The sequence below is a fragment of the Fulmarus glacialis genome, unplaced genomic scaffold, assembly GCF_000690835.1.
Source record: "Fulmarus glacialis isolate BGI_N327 unplaced genomic scaffold, ASM69083v1 scaffold9015, whole genome shotgun sequence".
NCBI classification, from domain to species: Eukaryota; Metazoa; Chordata; class Aves; order Procellariiformes; family Procellariidae; genus Fulmarus; species Fulmarus glacialis.
The window spans coordinates 8,179-25,253 of NW_009213598.1; the positions used below are offsets into that span (position 1 = coordinate 8,179).

At 38.1% G+C, this 17,075-nt stretch overlaps 1 protein-coding gene across 2 annotated transcripts in view; it reads left to right on the forward strand.

Annotated features, from left to right (window-relative positions):
* The first annotated feature begins 330 nt into the window (after positions 1 to 330).
* The window catches only part of ZNF106 (zinc finger protein 106), a 31,294-nt gene continuing 14,549 nt past the window's right edge, over positions 331 to 17,075 (forward strand). Inside the window, exons 1-9 of one of the 2 annotated variants that reach the window (XM_009578237.1) lie at positions 331 to 405; positions 1,732 to 1,793; positions 7,305 to 7,502; positions 9,752 to 11,851; positions 12,677 to 13,301; positions 14,189 to 14,258; positions 15,884 to 16,038; positions 16,133 to 16,193; positions 16,515 to 16,844. In XM_009578237.1, coding sequence (XP_009576532.1) covers positions 352 to 405; positions 1,732 to 1,793; positions 7,305 to 7,502; positions 9,752 to 11,851; positions 12,677 to 13,301; positions 14,189 to 14,258; positions 15,884 to 16,038; positions 16,133 to 16,193; positions 16,515 to 16,844 — 3,655 coding nt within the window. In that variant the 5' untranslated portion in view covers positions 331 to 351. The remainder of the gene's footprint in view (positions 406 to 1,731; positions 1,794 to 7,304; positions 7,503 to 9,751; positions 11,852 to 12,676; positions 13,302 to 14,188; positions 14,259 to 15,883; positions 16,039 to 16,132; positions 16,194 to 16,514; positions 16,845 to 17,075) is intronic. The other variant, XM_009578238.1, reaches the window with a different exon arrangement.

Consider the following 17,075-nt stretch of genomic DNA (forward strand, 5'->3'; position numbering starts at 1 on the left):
TGATTTGAGTAGCTGAGAGCATTCCTACAGATCTCTGTTTGCTTGTAGAATGAGTGCCATGTCTTGGAGGACAAGAAACAAAATGAAAGAAAGGGAAAGCTACTTTTTATTATAGCTGTTTTAGATGACTGTTCAAAACTACCTTATCTTTTTTGAAGAATATTGACTATGCATAAGAGGTATGTATTCTTTTAAAGAAACTCAGCACAAGTGTTTTCATGAATAGTAACTTATTTTTACTTTCCTTACTAAAACAGATTAATGAAAAAAAAAAAGTAATCCTGAATGTTGGTTCTTTTTAAATTATTTTTATTTGCAGGTCTAGGATAAGATCTTTCCAGAGTAATAAGCATGGTTCGAGAACGAAAATGCATATTATGTCACATTGTGTACAACTCAAAAAAGGTAAATAATTAATGCTTTACATCTGTCAGTAGATACTAATATGAAGACACTAATATGAAGTGTGTCTAAGAAATTCTTCCATTTTAAAATTGTGCGAAGTATGAGGGTTTTTCCCTCTAACAAGAATATTATTGATCTAAGTCTATCACAAATCAAACAATGTATTTGCATCTGCTTTAGAGTATCTTTCTTGAAATGACCTGAGCAGTGTGCTTGATTCTGAATGTTAAAAATGTTGAGGTCTCTGAGGTTTTTATATTGTTGTATAAAGATAATAAATTGAAAAGCACTCAAACTCGTTTGCCTATAAATTGTGCTATATTAAGAATACTGTAATACACTATTTTTTTATTCCTTTTGGGAGGTCTGTGTTTCTGTATGGAATGAGAATGTGGAATTACGCAGCACAGCATGTGTTTCCATTAATGTGTCCATTTGGTGTGTAGCTTCTGCATATCATGCAAAGCCTGCACTGAAACTGGGTGTTTCTTAATGGGCCTTCATGTATTGCTTAGCCACGTGGCACATGGATATCTTGCAAATGCCAGTGTATTAATTCACACAACTCTTCAAGGTTGAAGATGTTGATTTCCCTTTGCAGATGGGATTTCAAGGACTAAAGATGATAGTGATTGGTATCTGTTCTTTGAAGATTTCCAAACACTTTGGCTCAAACACCAAGAGAAATCTTCTGAACTGCTTCCTTCCGCTGAATTATGAACATTCTTTTTCTTCCAGCAGCTCTCTTTCAATAGGGATTAATTATACTACCACTGCAGTGCACTGATAAGGTTGCTGTAAACAACAAACTGACATGTTATGTACATCTCAGTTTCTGAAGTGCATCTAGCAGAGTAAAATATAATGTGTGATGATGAAATTACAGCTGTGTCATAGTGCAAATACAGAGAGACTGCTCAGATTGCACAGGAAAACAGTGTTTTAAGTACTGTGATTCTGGAGAGTGGTATCCATGAGACTTTTAATAAAAATTATGATCAACAGTAATTTGTCAAAAATCAGTCTAATAAGCTTTGCTACATGCACTCCTGTTTGTCTTTCTCCTGGAATTCTGCTCCCCTTCTGTTGAATTCTAATGACTGCTGTGTGTCCTTCCTCAGGAAAGGTAATATTATATGACTTCCTGAGAGTGTGACTGCTTGTGCTTTCATGATCATAGAAACGGGAATGGCAACTGCTACAGCCCTACAGGAGTAGAGTACACCTTTCTGCAAGGCGGGAGAGTTCCCTGCAGTGAGCTTTTCAAATATGATACACTGTTTTGTTTTGTTTTGACCAATTTTACTTTTTTCCCCCATGTTGAAGGAGATGGAAGAACACATGAGAAGCATGCTTCACCACAGAGAACTTGAAAACCTGAAGGGAAGGTATGAGAACAATCTTGCATCCTTTCTCTCTCTGCAGCTTGTATGTCACACTCTGGAAGAACTCACGTCCTATTTCCCATACAAGCTGATTGCACAATTTATTTTTATGCATTACTTAGTTGCATGACTTGTGATAAAGCTGGCAACAAACATGTTCTCTTAATGTCAAAAACTCAGGAGGCAAACAATGACGTGGAAGAAAGCTCTCCTGTATTTCTTGGACTGCAGTGAAATAAAATGAAAAACCATGGTTTTTAGCTCTTGGCAGTTTCATGCTTGGTTTCTTGGAAGCACTGGAATTCTGCCTTTGGCAGAATTATGAACACTGGTATTTTCCTTTTTAAAATGTTTTTTAAAAGTTTTCGATGATGTAGAAGCAGTTGTTGATCTTTTAAACCACTGTGAGAAGATTGATATCTTGGATGTAAAATCTGCATCTGTTTGAGTGACTGCCTTGTCCTCTGCCACTCTGATCCAGTTGTTTGGTTAAGAGACCTAACCATGGTGGATGGTATTTTCCCTCTGGTTTCCTTGGTTTTATTTGCAGCCTTTGGAAGGCAGGAGGAGGGAGTTAAAAGTGCTTTCAGGTGTATGGGTCTTGAGGTAGCCAGAGAGATCAGATAGTCTGCACTTAAATATTTGACCTACAGACTCATTTTTAATCATCTTGCAGCACAAACTTTAGATGGAAATGGTGAATCTCTTTTAAACACCTTTTAAAGGACTAAGGAGTGATTTTCTTTCACCTCGTAGAGGTGTGGGAGATCTGTTTTGTCAGAACATCTATCTTATATCCAAGGAAGAAAAATTGTATACCACTACTGTTCGCATGCTAGTTTTTCATTCATGTAGCTTTTATTCTGTTGTTTTGTGTAAGGTGAGAGCAGCTGTTAGGGCTCCAGGCCCCTTTTTTAAAGCGTTAACTGTTCAAGAAAGGCTGAGTGAAATTAAGAATCTGATCTATAATATGATAGATGCTGATGCCGGAGTAGTTAAGTTGTGCCAGGTTGAATTCTAGTAAAACTCTTAAACTGTTTTTTTTTTTTAATAATGTTTCAAAACTAGAGGAAGTTTGCAATTTATTTCTCTTCAGTAACTTTTTATATGCAAAACATACATATAGCTGCAGAGAAGTGTCCATGTTTGGAGTACAAGATTGTATTACATACGTGCCACAGCTGAAGACATTTGTTTGAGCCAGCTGTATAGTATTTTATACCACTGTTGTGTATAATTGCTAAGTATTGCTGTAGTTGTCTAAATCAGCAACCTAATATGTTTTTAGGTTAAGACTTTCAGAAAATCTGTAACATGTGTATGCCCACTTATATCTGCTAACATTTCAAATTGTCTCTCTAAAATAGAAAATAACCTTATTGCAGGACAATAAGTAAAAAGATACTGCTTACCTTGAAGTGCATATTAACTGTCAGTAAATAACTTCTGTTGTCTGATTTCTACTTCCATTTAATATTTGATTAATTTGCCCGGGCCTTCACAACAGGTTAGTAAACTGGGAAAAGAACTTCTGTCTTCAGAATCTCTGCCATCAGCCTGTCTTTTGGCAGGTCCTGTGTGGACTGTCAAAGTGTTAAAATATATTGGAAAGAAAATTAAATAATCTTTCCCTCTTGAAATGACATTTGTTTTAGTGGGATTCAGAAAATCTTCAATTTGTCCAGATTAACAAAGTTGTTATTGTGTCATATTGAGAAAATGTACAAATGCAGCTTCTTGGAAGCCATTTCATTTTTGCAAATAAAAATTGCTTTGTAGTAAAGATGGAGGGCATAAAAATGATAAATTCCTCACATTCCGCACCCTCTTTTTTCCCTCCCTGCCATTGCCACCCCTTGCTCAGCCCTACATTTCTTGGGATTTTTTTTGTTCTTAATTCAGCTACTTGCTTAAAAAGAAAAGAGAACAAAACAAAACAAAAAGAACCCAAATAATTTTGTTTTCTTCTCTGCAGTGCCCCACAAAACTGGGTCTTGGGAGCTAGGAACATTCTGAAAATGTGCCTGGAGTCAAGTGCGTTATGCTATTCAATATCTGTCCTGTTGGGCGTGAAAAGGATTTGTTCTGTTACTGAACAGCTGGGAAGGGGTTGCTCAGAAACCAGAACATCCTCAGCACTAGACACTGATTTAGGGCTTCTGGTCAGCTAACTTGTAGAGCATTTCTATTCTGGACTTTCTTCTTCTGATAATGATTCTGAGATCCTCACCACTAGATCCTCACCACAGAAAGTGGTGAGGATTACAGCTTAAAATTTCACATATTTTGGCATCTTATTTCAGGCCTTCTAAGTTAATATTTTTTTTAGTTTATGACTCTTGAAGGTAACAGTAATTTCTAGAAGTTATATATTGTGTCCACAGTGGCTTGCAAGTGATCTGACAATTCTTGGTTTTCCATTTCTATAAGAATGAAATTAAATTAAATTTGTTTCATCAGCATTACATTTTCTATTATTAAGGTAACTGTCTTCATTACTTCTTTCAGAAGAATGCATGGAAGATGTTTGTTCTCAAAATGAATAATGAACTTCATTTTTCACTGTGCAGCAGCAGCCTTGTTCTCTTCCCCTGTGCCTCTCCTTCTTCCTCCCATTTAAGTTTAGCAGAAGTCTTTTAGGAGTCCTACAGCCTTGTAAAGCGAAAGATGCTCCAAGTAGAAAATGTGAAGCACAAGTGAGAGCCTCATGAGTGTGGTTGAATTGTGTAACAGAGGATAATACCGTTAAAGTGTGTAGTATCAGCATCCTACTACCTTCAAATTTAACATCCAACTAGAAGTCACTTTTTAGACTTCCTGTAGGGAAGAGGTAAAGGAAATGCGCACACTGATTCACACTTTTCTCCTTTTAAAGTTAACTTAGTAATCTCAAGGGCTAGAATAATTTTCTGAAACATTTTAAGGCTCTTCTCTTCTTGAAGTCTTACTCCATGTGATGTATAAGGAGAATTGGATGTCAAGTACAAAGCTTTAGTGTTTTTTGTTTTGTTTTGTGTTTTGTTTTTTGCTTTTTTTTTAAATTGAAAGTGAAATAATACTCTTGTATGGGGGACATTGAGTCCGCCATCTGAAGTACACATCCAGTAAATAAAGCTCTTGGATGTTTTCATACTGAGAATACTTTTGTCATGTTTATTTCAGACTGCTTTTGCCCTTCTTGTTGAACAACTAAGATTGTGTGGTGTTCCTGTATGAAAAAGACATCATCAGTGTGTGTCATGGAGCGTGCCCAGTTCTGGCTGATATTAATGGGGGTAGGGGAAGGAAAGAACTGAAGGAAATCTAAAGTCCCTTAAGTGTAACTGTCTGAACTCCTATCCTGCTTCAATTAAAGCAGTTGTTCATGTAGGAAAAAATAGTGTTGTTTTTTCTTTAGGTTCGTATGGATTAAAAGGGGGATAGAGAAGTCTAATCACTACCCACTTGAGTCTTTTCTTTCCAGACTATTAGTTGATACAAGAACCACAGCTTTGTAATTATAACTCACAAGTTAGAAGTGATAGAAACAGCTTCTTTGTCCTTAGGCCAGCTACTAACTCACTGGCTTTGTTCAGTTAGTAAAACTTTGCATTTATTTAGTTAGTCCAAAAATGAGGATGATGGAAGTTTTATGAAAGAATTTAAACACGGGTCTTATGAAGGATTTGGATTGTTCTCTAAAACCTAATTGGTACCACTGAAATATGTTTCTCGTTCAAATGTCCTTACGATTGGAGTGGAACGTTACGTAAGAAGAGGACCTTTTTCAGCAAGAAGCCAACTTTCTATTTGCAGTTGGTGTTGTGGGATGACCTAAGTTAAAAATAAGTCTTACTAGCAATGCATAGCTGTGCCATTTATGAGTGTGGAGAGGATTCTTCCAACGGCATTAGTAAAATTTACTGATTTTATTTGGTTATCTATATTGGGTTAATGAGATAGCCCAAAGTGCACTATATAGTATCTGGGCTTTCAATATTTATTAGTGAGTGTAAAGTGTGCAAAATGAAGTACACCCCTCTCTGGAAAATACAGATTAAATTTGTAAGATACTGACTTTGTAAATGAAATTCATCCAAGTGTTTCATCTGAAATTAGTTAGGCTGCAACCTACAAAATAATTAAATGTAAAAAGTGTAATTCTTAGGAATTAGTCTATTTAAAATAAAACCCTCTCTAGCTGTGCCTGAATGACTGCGTTGGTTAAATATCTCAACTATATTAGTAGGAAAACCACAGATTTGCAGCATAAATAAAACATAGCTGCTGACATTCCATTAGCCACTCCGATAAGGATGTTGGCTTAATATCTTGAGTGAAGGTGCATCTTTTGATGTTTTTCTCATTTTGTTTTTAACTTTTCTCTAAAAAAACAAGGATTCATGTTTGTCTCTTTCCTATGGATCCCATTTTTTTGACCCCAGTCATGACTGTGTGTTGGTATTATAATGCTACTGTTGTAAGACTTTGGTCTCAAGTGCGCCATGGGGATATGCAGATCTGCTTTTATGAATTAAATGGCAGAATTGAAGACAGCATTGTGGAGGCAGACAGTGAATCCTGACTTGATCCCGCTGAGTTATTTGCAGTGGACTATGCTTTAATTAATTTTTTTCTGACTTTTTTTAACTGGTAAACATATTTTCCTTGTTTAGGTTTATTATTAATAATGTATTTCCTTAACAGTGGAGTATCGAAAGGCTTTGTCAGGAGAACAAATAAGGTATTTTTAGAAAACTGAATTTCTTTAAAAAAAAAAAAAAAAAAAAGGTAAAAAAGTGTTGTAACCTTAATCCAGTATTCACTGAAACATGAGTGAAGCCATTTGTCTGACACAGCTGTCAACTTCCTCCAGCTGAAATAATTTCTGTATTTTTTAAGATAAGTCCTCTAAAGTAGAAAGCAGACCTCATGCACGCTTGAACCAAATAAAGTACAGTGAACTGAAGACACCCTCCCATCACTCGCTGTGCTGTGGAGTCTTTGGATTCCAGGCAGCAGTCTCAGCTGTCCCAGTTTAGGTTATGTTGTATCAGGATTGGCTGTATCCATGTACTGCCTCCTCCCTTTTCTAAATTTCACTGGGGGAAGGCTCAAGGCAAGGATTAAATGTAGAAGCTGTCACCAGGCTTCCCCAGTGCAGCTGGCACCATGGGTGGGCTTCAGAGCAGCTCCTGCTAGCTCTGTAAGCCTTCCACTCTGCCTCCTCGCTCACTATGTTTCCTCTGAAAAGATTTTGAGTACAACAATTCAAGAAGAATTCCTCCTCCCAGTTAACGCAGCTTTATTACCAAGTCTTTTACCTCTTGATTGTTGGAAAAAAATCTTTTAAAAACTGACCATCAAAAACTAGACCTTGAAAGAAAAAGCAAAAGAATTCAAGTAACTTAAATATACTGAGCAAAGCCTAATTGCCTTGAACGCAAGCACATTCAGAGGAAACAAAGTAAGACCAGAGATACCTGCCATGCCTGTTGGCAGAGTTGAAAGTCCACCCTCTGCCTCTCTTCCTAGGGACAGCAACCATGAATGCCGGGTGTGCAGGGTGACACTGGTGGGTTTGTCAGCATATGCAAAGCACATCTCCAGCCAGCTGCACAAAGACAATGTTGACGCCCATGACAGAAGAGGGGAAGAGAAAGAAGAGGCAGAAGAGGAATATCTTGACAAAGAAGTCATTCAACTAATCAAGCAAAGGAAGGAACGGAACCGGTGAGTTTTCCTTTCTCCTCTTAGGTCGTAGAATGTAGAATTGCTTTTAACATAGTTGGGATACGCTCCTAAGGCTTAGGTGCTCATGAAGTGTAAACTGCCTGTAGCCTGTGTACTTGTTATGAGAACAATCCAAGAGACCTATGTGGATATTGTCGTTTCAACATGTAAACATGATTCTGCTGAACGTTCTTGTTCTGTTGATCTACTAGTAGTAAAGAATACAACTATTCTCCATTATGGATAAAAACAGTCCCCAGTGTGGAATCTTGTGTTTTGAGAGCCCTAATGTTTTATTTTAGTATTGGTACCCATTTAATGGAAAGGCTTAATAAATGTGATAGTAGTGCTAATATTGTTTGGGGTGGGGGGTGTCTATAGGAAATGTCTATGGCCTTTTAGAAACTGTTGCTGAACATGATTTGTTATAAAACTTTAATCTATCTGTTTTTAAAATGAATTGGATTGTTCTGTCAATGTCACGCTGAAATCCCATAATCCTTGAATGAAATTTCTTACCTGTTTTATCTTACTGCTTACCATTAGCTAAACGTAATTCTGGTGGCTAACTATGAAATAGAAGGCTGCAGAGAGTAATAAGTATTGCCTTTTATCTTCCATGTGACTCTGCAAGTGTGCATTGCTAATATGATGTTCCAATTTGGAATATATTGTTTGAACAGATTTATGGCATTAAAGGGGCATATGATTTTTGAAAGAAGGTCTTGCCTGCCGTGGCTAGAAATTTCAATTAGTGTCTACGAGTGCACAAATCTGTGGAGATTATTTGGTTTTGACACCTTTCCGTCATACTAGGGTGTTCCTGTACTGCACGATGGTCATGTTTTCATATTTGTCAATGGAGGTAGCAACAATGTCACTTTTCCTGGTTTTATGGTGAAGGAGTAATGCTGTCAGTACAGTGGTATTCTGAGGCAACTAAAATCTTAGAAAATCTCTCTGCTGGATGCTGGTTTGGGGTGGGGGGGAGAAAGAAAGTACATGGATTAAGTTACTAATACAGCAAAATTGTTTCCATTAGATCATAATCTGGTTGAGTCAGCTCCTAGAATTTACCGTTTCACATAGACATCGTTTCTTTGAATTCTTGTCCTAGAGCTCACTTTATCTTATGCAGTAGGCCATTTCCCATTAGAGAGTAATTATTTGTGTATCTTTTAGCAAAAGAATGGAATGTGTTCAAAACTTGAAAGGTGGTACAATATGAATTTTCAGTTTACGCAAATCAATTGTTTTTGAGCAGTTAGTGTGAAAGTTTCCTGTCTTGCTTGTCCAGGGATCTAGAATGAATGTGTTCCTGTAATGTCAGAAAGAAGCATTTCTGTAATCAGTTTTTGGAAAAACTTTTAATAAAAACTCCTCATTTGGTAGAATAAATACTTAGAACGTTTAGACTGCTGACCCTGGGAATAGCTGTCGGTGTTGTAGCATTTATCTTTAAATGTACATGTGATAATTTATCACGTGTTCATGATAAGTTTCCAAGCACAAGTACTATCCAAAGGGCAGTAGATAGTGCTTCTGGGAGGCTCATACAGACTCAGCATTGCATGCTGTGGATTGTTCAAGTCTGTTAGTTGAAACAAGACAAAATGTTTTTGTATCTGAGGTGCAACTTCTGTGGATGTTTTACATCTGTGTTTTACTTTAAACTTTATAAACTGAGACATGATCTCAATTGTTTTCTCCAGTAAGTAGAATAATTGCTTTTCTCAGCCTAACTTTCCTTCTATTTTGTATCGATTAACTCTAGTTACGCCATCTAACACCAACAGAATAGTGTTCAGAAAAAATAACCATCTCACTACTAATGAATTTTTCATCTGTCAAGAGTACTGAAATTACAAAGATTATACAACAGAACGAAGCTTTCTTTTTGTTTTTCTTATTTGTCTGATAACTAGTAAATAGGAAGGAATATTCTCTTCTGAGTTAAACAGAAATATTTAAGAATTAGTCTGTTGAACTGTCTCTGCACCAAATCAGTTGTTCTTGTAAGAACAATTTTGAAATATCATATTTAAGTAAAGGTACAACATCAGGTTTTAAAGTCAAGCACTACAGAAGCCTGAAGAGTAAAGCAGCTAAGTAAGTTATCTCTGTTTCTTTTTATGCAAAAAAAAAAAGTATGTTTTCTTCCCAGTGCAAATAAAATGCATGAGGCTTGTATGCTGTTAGATTTCAGTGGAATGACATCAGAATTTAGGTTTTTCTTAATTGTTTTGTAGGCAAGCTGAACCAAGCTGTGCAAACCAAGAACTAGAATGTGATGATAGGAGATCACAGAGAAGGCGAGAAGAAAGAGCTACGTATAAAGAAAGAGAAGCTTATGATCAGTCTTTGTGGCATCATCATAATGCATCACAAAGGGACTGGAAGTGGGAAAAAGATGATTATATTAGTCCTAGACAAGGCAAATTTTCACACTCTCAGAGGAACCTTAATATAAACAGACATTCAGGTGGCCCAAGGGGACGCTCTGGGTGGCACCAAAATGTTTCAGGAAGCTCTTCAAGTCGGCATAACTATGGGAATTCTGGAAATGTTTGGCATCCAAGTGGGCGGGCAGGAGGAACATCAAATTGGCATCACAGTGCTAGGGAGAGAAATTCTACCTGGCACTCAGAAGGAACAGGTCATTTTTCTAGCTGGAATTCCAAGAGTTATGGAGGAAACTGGAAATCTAGTCCTCATGGTGCAAATGGCTGGAATTTTGGAAGCTCAGGAGATATGTATTCGGTAGAGCCAGTTAAATATAATAAGGAAAGATATGCATGGCAGCGGCAGGAGAAAGACATTGATGTTCTGCCATACAGAGATCAAAAAAGTAGGAGTGACTTGCTTGATTTTACTAGTGATAAACTTCCTTCTGAGTGGGCATTGGATTTTGGTACGTCGAAGCAACCAGAAAGCAAAACTTCAAGAGCCAGTGGAAAAAGTGGCAGTCCTTCCAGAGATAAAATGTATCGCTGGACTCCCTACCCATCCCAGAAAGCTGCAGAGCAGCAACCATGGTCTGAAGATAATGTTTCTAAAACTCCAGATAAAATGGATTCTGTATTTATACCTCTTACTGATTCATCAATGAAAGGAAAAACTTGTGAAGCCAATGTTAGCCTTTCAAAACTTAAAAAACGGGAAGCATCTTCCCCTTCTAATGTAACCTCAGATCACCTTGATTCTTGCAAGGTAATGAAAGACTGTTCCAGTGGTGAAAAGCCTGACAAAGATGATGGCAGAAGTAGTAGGATGCCATCACTGAAATCCCCTCTTCTGAATATCACAGATATGAAGTTACCTTCCCCAAAGCAAGACACAAACAGTCTCTTAAAAAATGTCAAGCTTCTGTTATCCTCAACTAGTAGCAAAGAGCAGAATCATTTGAATGCACTGAACTTGGAAACAAACAGTTCCTCCTCTTATTCATCGAAGCTGCATGGTGCATGTGCTGGTAACTTACAAGACAACAAAGATGTGCTTGGTAGCAATCTCAGAGAGCCTCTTAATAACTTAAGTGAAGCGGAACAAAACCCCGAAGATGTTCAGTCCAACCATTCCTTGCAAAATGCTCCCTTAAGCTCTTGCAAGGATACAAGTGACCAGAAGAGGGAAGAAACTGGGAAAGCATCACCAAAGAACAAGTTCAGACTAGATTCATTAGAAGATGTGAGTGATGATGATTTAATAGGAAGTGAGAAGTCAGAAGCAAGAGTTGAAAAGTTGGGTTCTTCTGCTAGTTCTTGTCTACCCTGTGACACTCCAGAAGGTAAACCTGCCACCTCTGAAAAGGAAGATGATGAAAATCCAGCTGCTTCAAGTATTGCTTCTGCTGATCTGAAAGATTCTACGTTTCAGATGGAATCCACAGTTTCTCCATCAAGCGGTCAGGACCATTTGCATGTGGATTTGAAAACCTCCTCACAGGATGGAGAAGGGGATGAAGAGCGTGTCAAGTCACATGATCACTTTGAAATGGAAGGTTTTGAAAATCCTTCAGATCATGAGCTGCAAAAAGGAGGAGGCCAGTCGCTAGGCCTCCTTCTTCCTGATTTAAGCAAACTTGGCCTCCCTGCCTCTCTGCAGAGAGACCTGACACGGCATATTAGTCTGAAGAGCAAAGTCGGGACACATCTTCCAGAGCCCAATCTCAATAATGCACGGCGCATTCGGAATGTGAGCGGCCATCGGAGAAGTGAGACTGAGAAGGAGTCGGGGCTTAAACCGACCCTCAGGCAGATTCTTAGTGCTTCCCGGCGAAATGTGAACTGGGATCAAGTCATCCAGCAGGTAACCAAGAAGAAACAGGAACTTGGCAAAGGTTTACCAAGGTTGGTAGCTTTCAGATCTAACCATGCCTCTCTGTGTGTGTGTTGAGGGGGGAGGGTTGTTCTTCTCCAAATCTGAAATGAATTCCAGAATCGTAAAACTAAGACTTCACAGTGAAGCTTGTTGTACCACGATCTTTTGCATATACAAATAATTTTGAGTTTTTATGATTGCTTGCTGCTGTGGATGTCTACCCATAGGTAAGTAATAGTAGTCTGCTGCTCAGAAAAGATTCTGATCAGTTCATAATCATTGCTTAATATCTGAATATGGACACTAGCAATATATTTGCTTTTCAAGTTTTAGTAAGTGGAAGAATGTAAAAATGCAATCAGGATCTGAACAATGCTGTGACAGTTGCTTATTTCTTCAGTTATTCAGGAGTACAAGAAATGCTTGCGTTGCTGCAGGCAGAATAAATGCTCCCTCTTCATTTGTTAATCTTTTAATCTGATACACGGTTTGGTTTCATGTTTAGAGGAAGCAAGTATATAATACTTCACTTTTGAAACTTTCTTTAAACCTGAAGTTTTTGAAGCATCTTGAAAAGATGTCATATTTGCTTATTCCAAACTCGGTTTGGAATAATTATAATAACATGATTTCTGTTTTGGAAATCATGCTGTCAGTTCTTAGCCACTAAATCTAATTTTGTGATACACAAAAGATACTCCATTGCCAGATGAGACAGAAAGCACGGAATACCAGTGTAACGAGTTGCCAGATCTCTTAAAGCAGTAATGTGCATTTGGGGAAGGGGGAAGCCTTTTCCTAGGTTTAGCTGGCTTGTTACATGTGCATTTATTTTTCTTTTTATCTTGTTAAAGGTTTGGCATAGAAATGGTGCCTCTTGTTCAAAATGAGCAAGAGGGTCTAGAACTCGGTGAAGAATCTGATCTGTCTACTCTGGAAGGATTCCAGTGGGAAGGGATTTCCTTAGCAGTGCCTGGCTCAGCCAGAAAACGTAGCTTTTCTGAAAGCAGTGTCATTGCAGACAGAAATTCTTCTGCTTATAGCTTCTTCAGTGAACAAGCCAAAATGAAAGAAAGTGGGCAAAGGCAAATAATTGCAGCCAGCCACTCAAATCATATAACATCTGGGTGTGAGGCAAGCGCTGACATTGAGGCTGACTTGAAACGGGAGACATCTTCTCTTCCTTTGTCACCATTTATGTCTGAAAGAACTGAGACTAGTGGAAGGAGACACAGCCTGCAGGCCACCTCTGAGGTCACAGGCCTCACAAAACAAGACCAGGAGAGCCCAGAGAAGAGAGCACCTCTTCTTGAAAAACAAAATGTACTAGAAATCTCAGAAGAAAATCGTCCAGCTTCGAATAATGCTTCACTTCTTGCAGTGTCTAATAACATAGATGCAGCTACAGACAGTAGCTGCACATCTGGTACTGAGCAGAATGACAGCCAAGGAATTGGAAAGAAACGAAGAGCAACTGGAGTAAGTGTGCAATTTTGTCTAGCTTTGGCACGCTAAAAAATGTTTTTTCGCTGTCAGTGGTCATTCAACCTTGGAATGATCTCTGCAAGGAGGACTTTCTCCATTTGGTTGTCTTGTACATTGATAGCCTCAAACTAATTTGCTTGTTTGACTTAATTTTCTTTAAGAATCTTTTCCATTTCTGCCTTCCTAGTGCAGGACTTCTGCTTAATCTGTTTTAATTAGTAGGAATGGGAAATGCTCTTTAATTTTGACTTGTAACTGGCATGCTATGCTGGTAAATGAGAGCTATAAAAATATTTCCGTTGAAGTACTTGGTGTTGTAGCAAGGATCTTGGTGTTTCAAAACTTAAATGGAAGCTAGGCTGTAGTAGAAATTTGTTTTCCTTAGATGTTCCTGGTTTTATGGTCAAACAAGGGAAGACAACCTTTTTTACAAAATTATATACTTAAAATTTTATCCTTTAATCTGAGTTTGTTTCACTGTCCTGTCTTGGACTTACCCAAAGAGGAAAAAAATGTTTCTGATCAAAATCCTCAAAACAGTTTTGTTATACGCAGAAGCAATAATTTTAATTCTTCACTGATTTAATCCTCTAGACCTTCAACTAAAACCATAGAGCAGAAAATCTGACCCAAGTGTGGTCCTAAACATCTGAGCAAGTAGAAGACTGTCAGCTTATTTAATGTTTCTTCCTAGTTGAGATGAAAACATGGCCCTCCCTCTTTTAAGGGCAGAGGGAAGGACGAGTTATACAAGAATGTGCAAAATTGTGCATTCTTCTCTGTGGGTACAAATAATGGTCGAAAAGACAGTGGATGCTTGACTTGTTGATTTAGGCAAAATTGCTCTTGCAACTTTTGTTAATAAATGATTTTACTTGCAGGAGGGATCTTCTCCTGAAATCCCTAGTCCAGAAAGAAAGAATAAGAGAAGAAAAATCAAAGGTAAAAAAGGTGAGTGAATATCATATATACGTGCATCTAGTATAGAGGTTATAAGTACCTAGTAGTATTTTGACTTGGCTAAAATGGTAGTTCCTTCATGTTACTTTAGTGCTTCTTGGGCTCTTACTGAAGATCGTAGGGTGGACTGCTCTCAGGTCTGCAACACATTCTTCTCTGAAGAGTCCCATCTTAATTTGTCAGAAGTTATTTCTAAGCGAAGACTTTGTATCTCCTTTCTGCCTGCAGTTCGTGTTCCCAGTTGCACAGATGGGATCTTTGCTTTCCCCTGCTCAGGGAAGAGAGGTTTGTTGCCTCTTTGGACAGAAGTTCTGAAGGGAGAAGCACCAATCACTCCCTTCTAATCCAGCCATGCAGTTTTCTCTTTCTACTTCTGGGTGGTCTCAGCAGAAAATTTGTACTCTGCATAACTTGGGCTGTGTTCTGTTTTTAACATCTCCGGCAATACTTTTTTTTTTGACTCCTTCTTCCCTGTCCTTAATGGAAATGAATGTGGAATGCCTCGCTCCGTCCCACTCCTGACCAAAGAAAACTCTTATTCTGGCATTAGATGACAGGTCTTTCTCAAACATGCCTAACACATCCACATTACTGCGTATCAAAATTAACCATCTGTGTTTTAGGGAGAATGTTTTCTTTGGGAACTAAATCATTGCATCATCATGTGGGAGCTTTGGGGTCCAGAATATAGGTTTCAAATGTTCCATTTCTCTTTTTTAAATTATTTGTTTATATTATGAGTTGTTCAGAATGCAGGGCAATTAATACAGATCTTCTTGTGGGAACTAATATTTCACTACATGAAAAGGTGGGGATTTTTATCAGCCTCTGTCTTCAATGACTAGTGTCTATTATGGAGACTAATAACACATTTGACTTAGTAAAATCTCTCTTTCCCATTACGTTGCTTCAGCAACATCGTTGTTGTAGTAAATCTACTAAAGGAAACTATAACCTGAATGAAACTAAGCAGTGCACAAACTGAAACTTAATTCGCTTGGAGAATCTCTGTAATGCCAGAGGACTTTAGAAAGGAGTACAGGAAGATCTTTTACTAAGTACGGTGCTCAAAGACTCTTTCTCAAGAGATTGCAAACATGAGTCTCATGGCCCAAAATCATCCTGGATAGTAAATGATTTTTTTATCATAGGGTTCTTTTTCTCTTAAGCTGCCTTTCCCTGGCCTCTGGATTACTGAATAATTTACATCTCGTTTAGCTTAAAATTGCCTTTGCCTTTTTGATTACATTAATGGAAAGTGTGTATTTGTACTTTATGTACACATGTACTTCAACAAAAGATCTTTGTGGAAGAGAATGACGTTGTTCAACTAAATTACATCAGTGCTGGCAAAGCTATGATGGAAATAAAGTTACTAGAGTCAAGGTTGAGATCCTGTAAAGAAGAATACTCTATTTTGCTCTTCTTTCATGTAGATGTGACTATTCCTGTGCATAGATAATCCTTTTCATCTTCTTGTATGACTATTGATGCTTGACCTAATTTATGTGATTTTTTTACATTCTGAGGTGGTAGTATTTATTGAGACATCATGTGTAAAGTGTTCTAATGTATTGTCAAGTACAGTTATACTCTACGTATTGTTTCTTTTTCAGAACGTTCTCAGGTAGACCAGTTGTTGGCTATTTCACTGAGGGAAGAAGAGTTAAGCAAGTCCCTGCATAGTGTGGACAGCAGTCTCTTGCAGGCTAGGGCTGCCCTGCAGGCTGCTTATGTTGAGGTTCAACGGTTCCTTGTATTAAAGCAACAGGTAACAGTGGGCTTTTGAGACTGTCTGAACTAGAAGTTAGCAGCCTGAAAAACTGCCTGAAGCAGGACTGATTTAAACTATAACTGTTTTGCAGATAACCATGGAAATGAGTACACTGAGAAGTCAGAGAATCCAGATCTTGCAGGGGCTACAAGGTACGAGATACCATAAAATTACAACAGTGGAATACTGACTTTCATATTCTTTGAACTCAGCATCTTTTAAAAATTGCATTTAACTTGAATTCATTCATTTAAAATGCGCAATAAAACTGTAGGCTTTCAATATTGAGGTCTTTATTGTTCACGTGGGAGCTGTCGTCTTTGGTAGTGCCATCTAGTGGATTTTTTACAAATTTTTCTTTTCCTTGCCTGTGTGTTCCCCAAGAAATGAGCTCTTGGCACCACTAAATTTTATTGTAAAATGTGAGCGTTTTTGTTCTGTATTTTTTTTTCTCTCTCCTCTTTTGCCATTAGAAACGTATGAACCTTCTGAACTGTCAGAGCAACTTTCCTGCAGTGTCTTAAGTGAGAGAAGAAATAGCAAATCTCAGATGGCAGCTGACTTAATTCCTGCAGGCTCCTTTCTGCCCCTTTTGGACACTTTGTCATCTTCTGTACCTCCGCTGGGAGCTTCTGTTCATGTAAACGTGCCGTCACCATTCCAGTCTTCTGCCGCTCCTCCTGACTCCTCAGTACAAGTTAAACGAGAACCTCTGTCTCCAAAAGGCTCGGAAGAAAATGTGAATTCTGTACTCCAGAGCTCTCCCTGTGCTTCACGAGCAGAAGAGGTGGAGCAGAAGGATGGTATGTGTGCCTTCTTTTTGTTTTAAGAGAACTAGCTTTAAGAAAATAGGAGAATATTTTTTTTTCCCGGAAGAATGTAAGTTGGGTCTCAGACCTGCAGCCTGTTGTGCAGGAGTGAACTCCCATTAACTTGTGTAGGACTTTGTCAACTTAATCGTCTTAGAGACTGGGACCTTCTTTACAACACATCCAAATGGATTCCACTTTTTTGAATTTGTTAAGCACATGCAA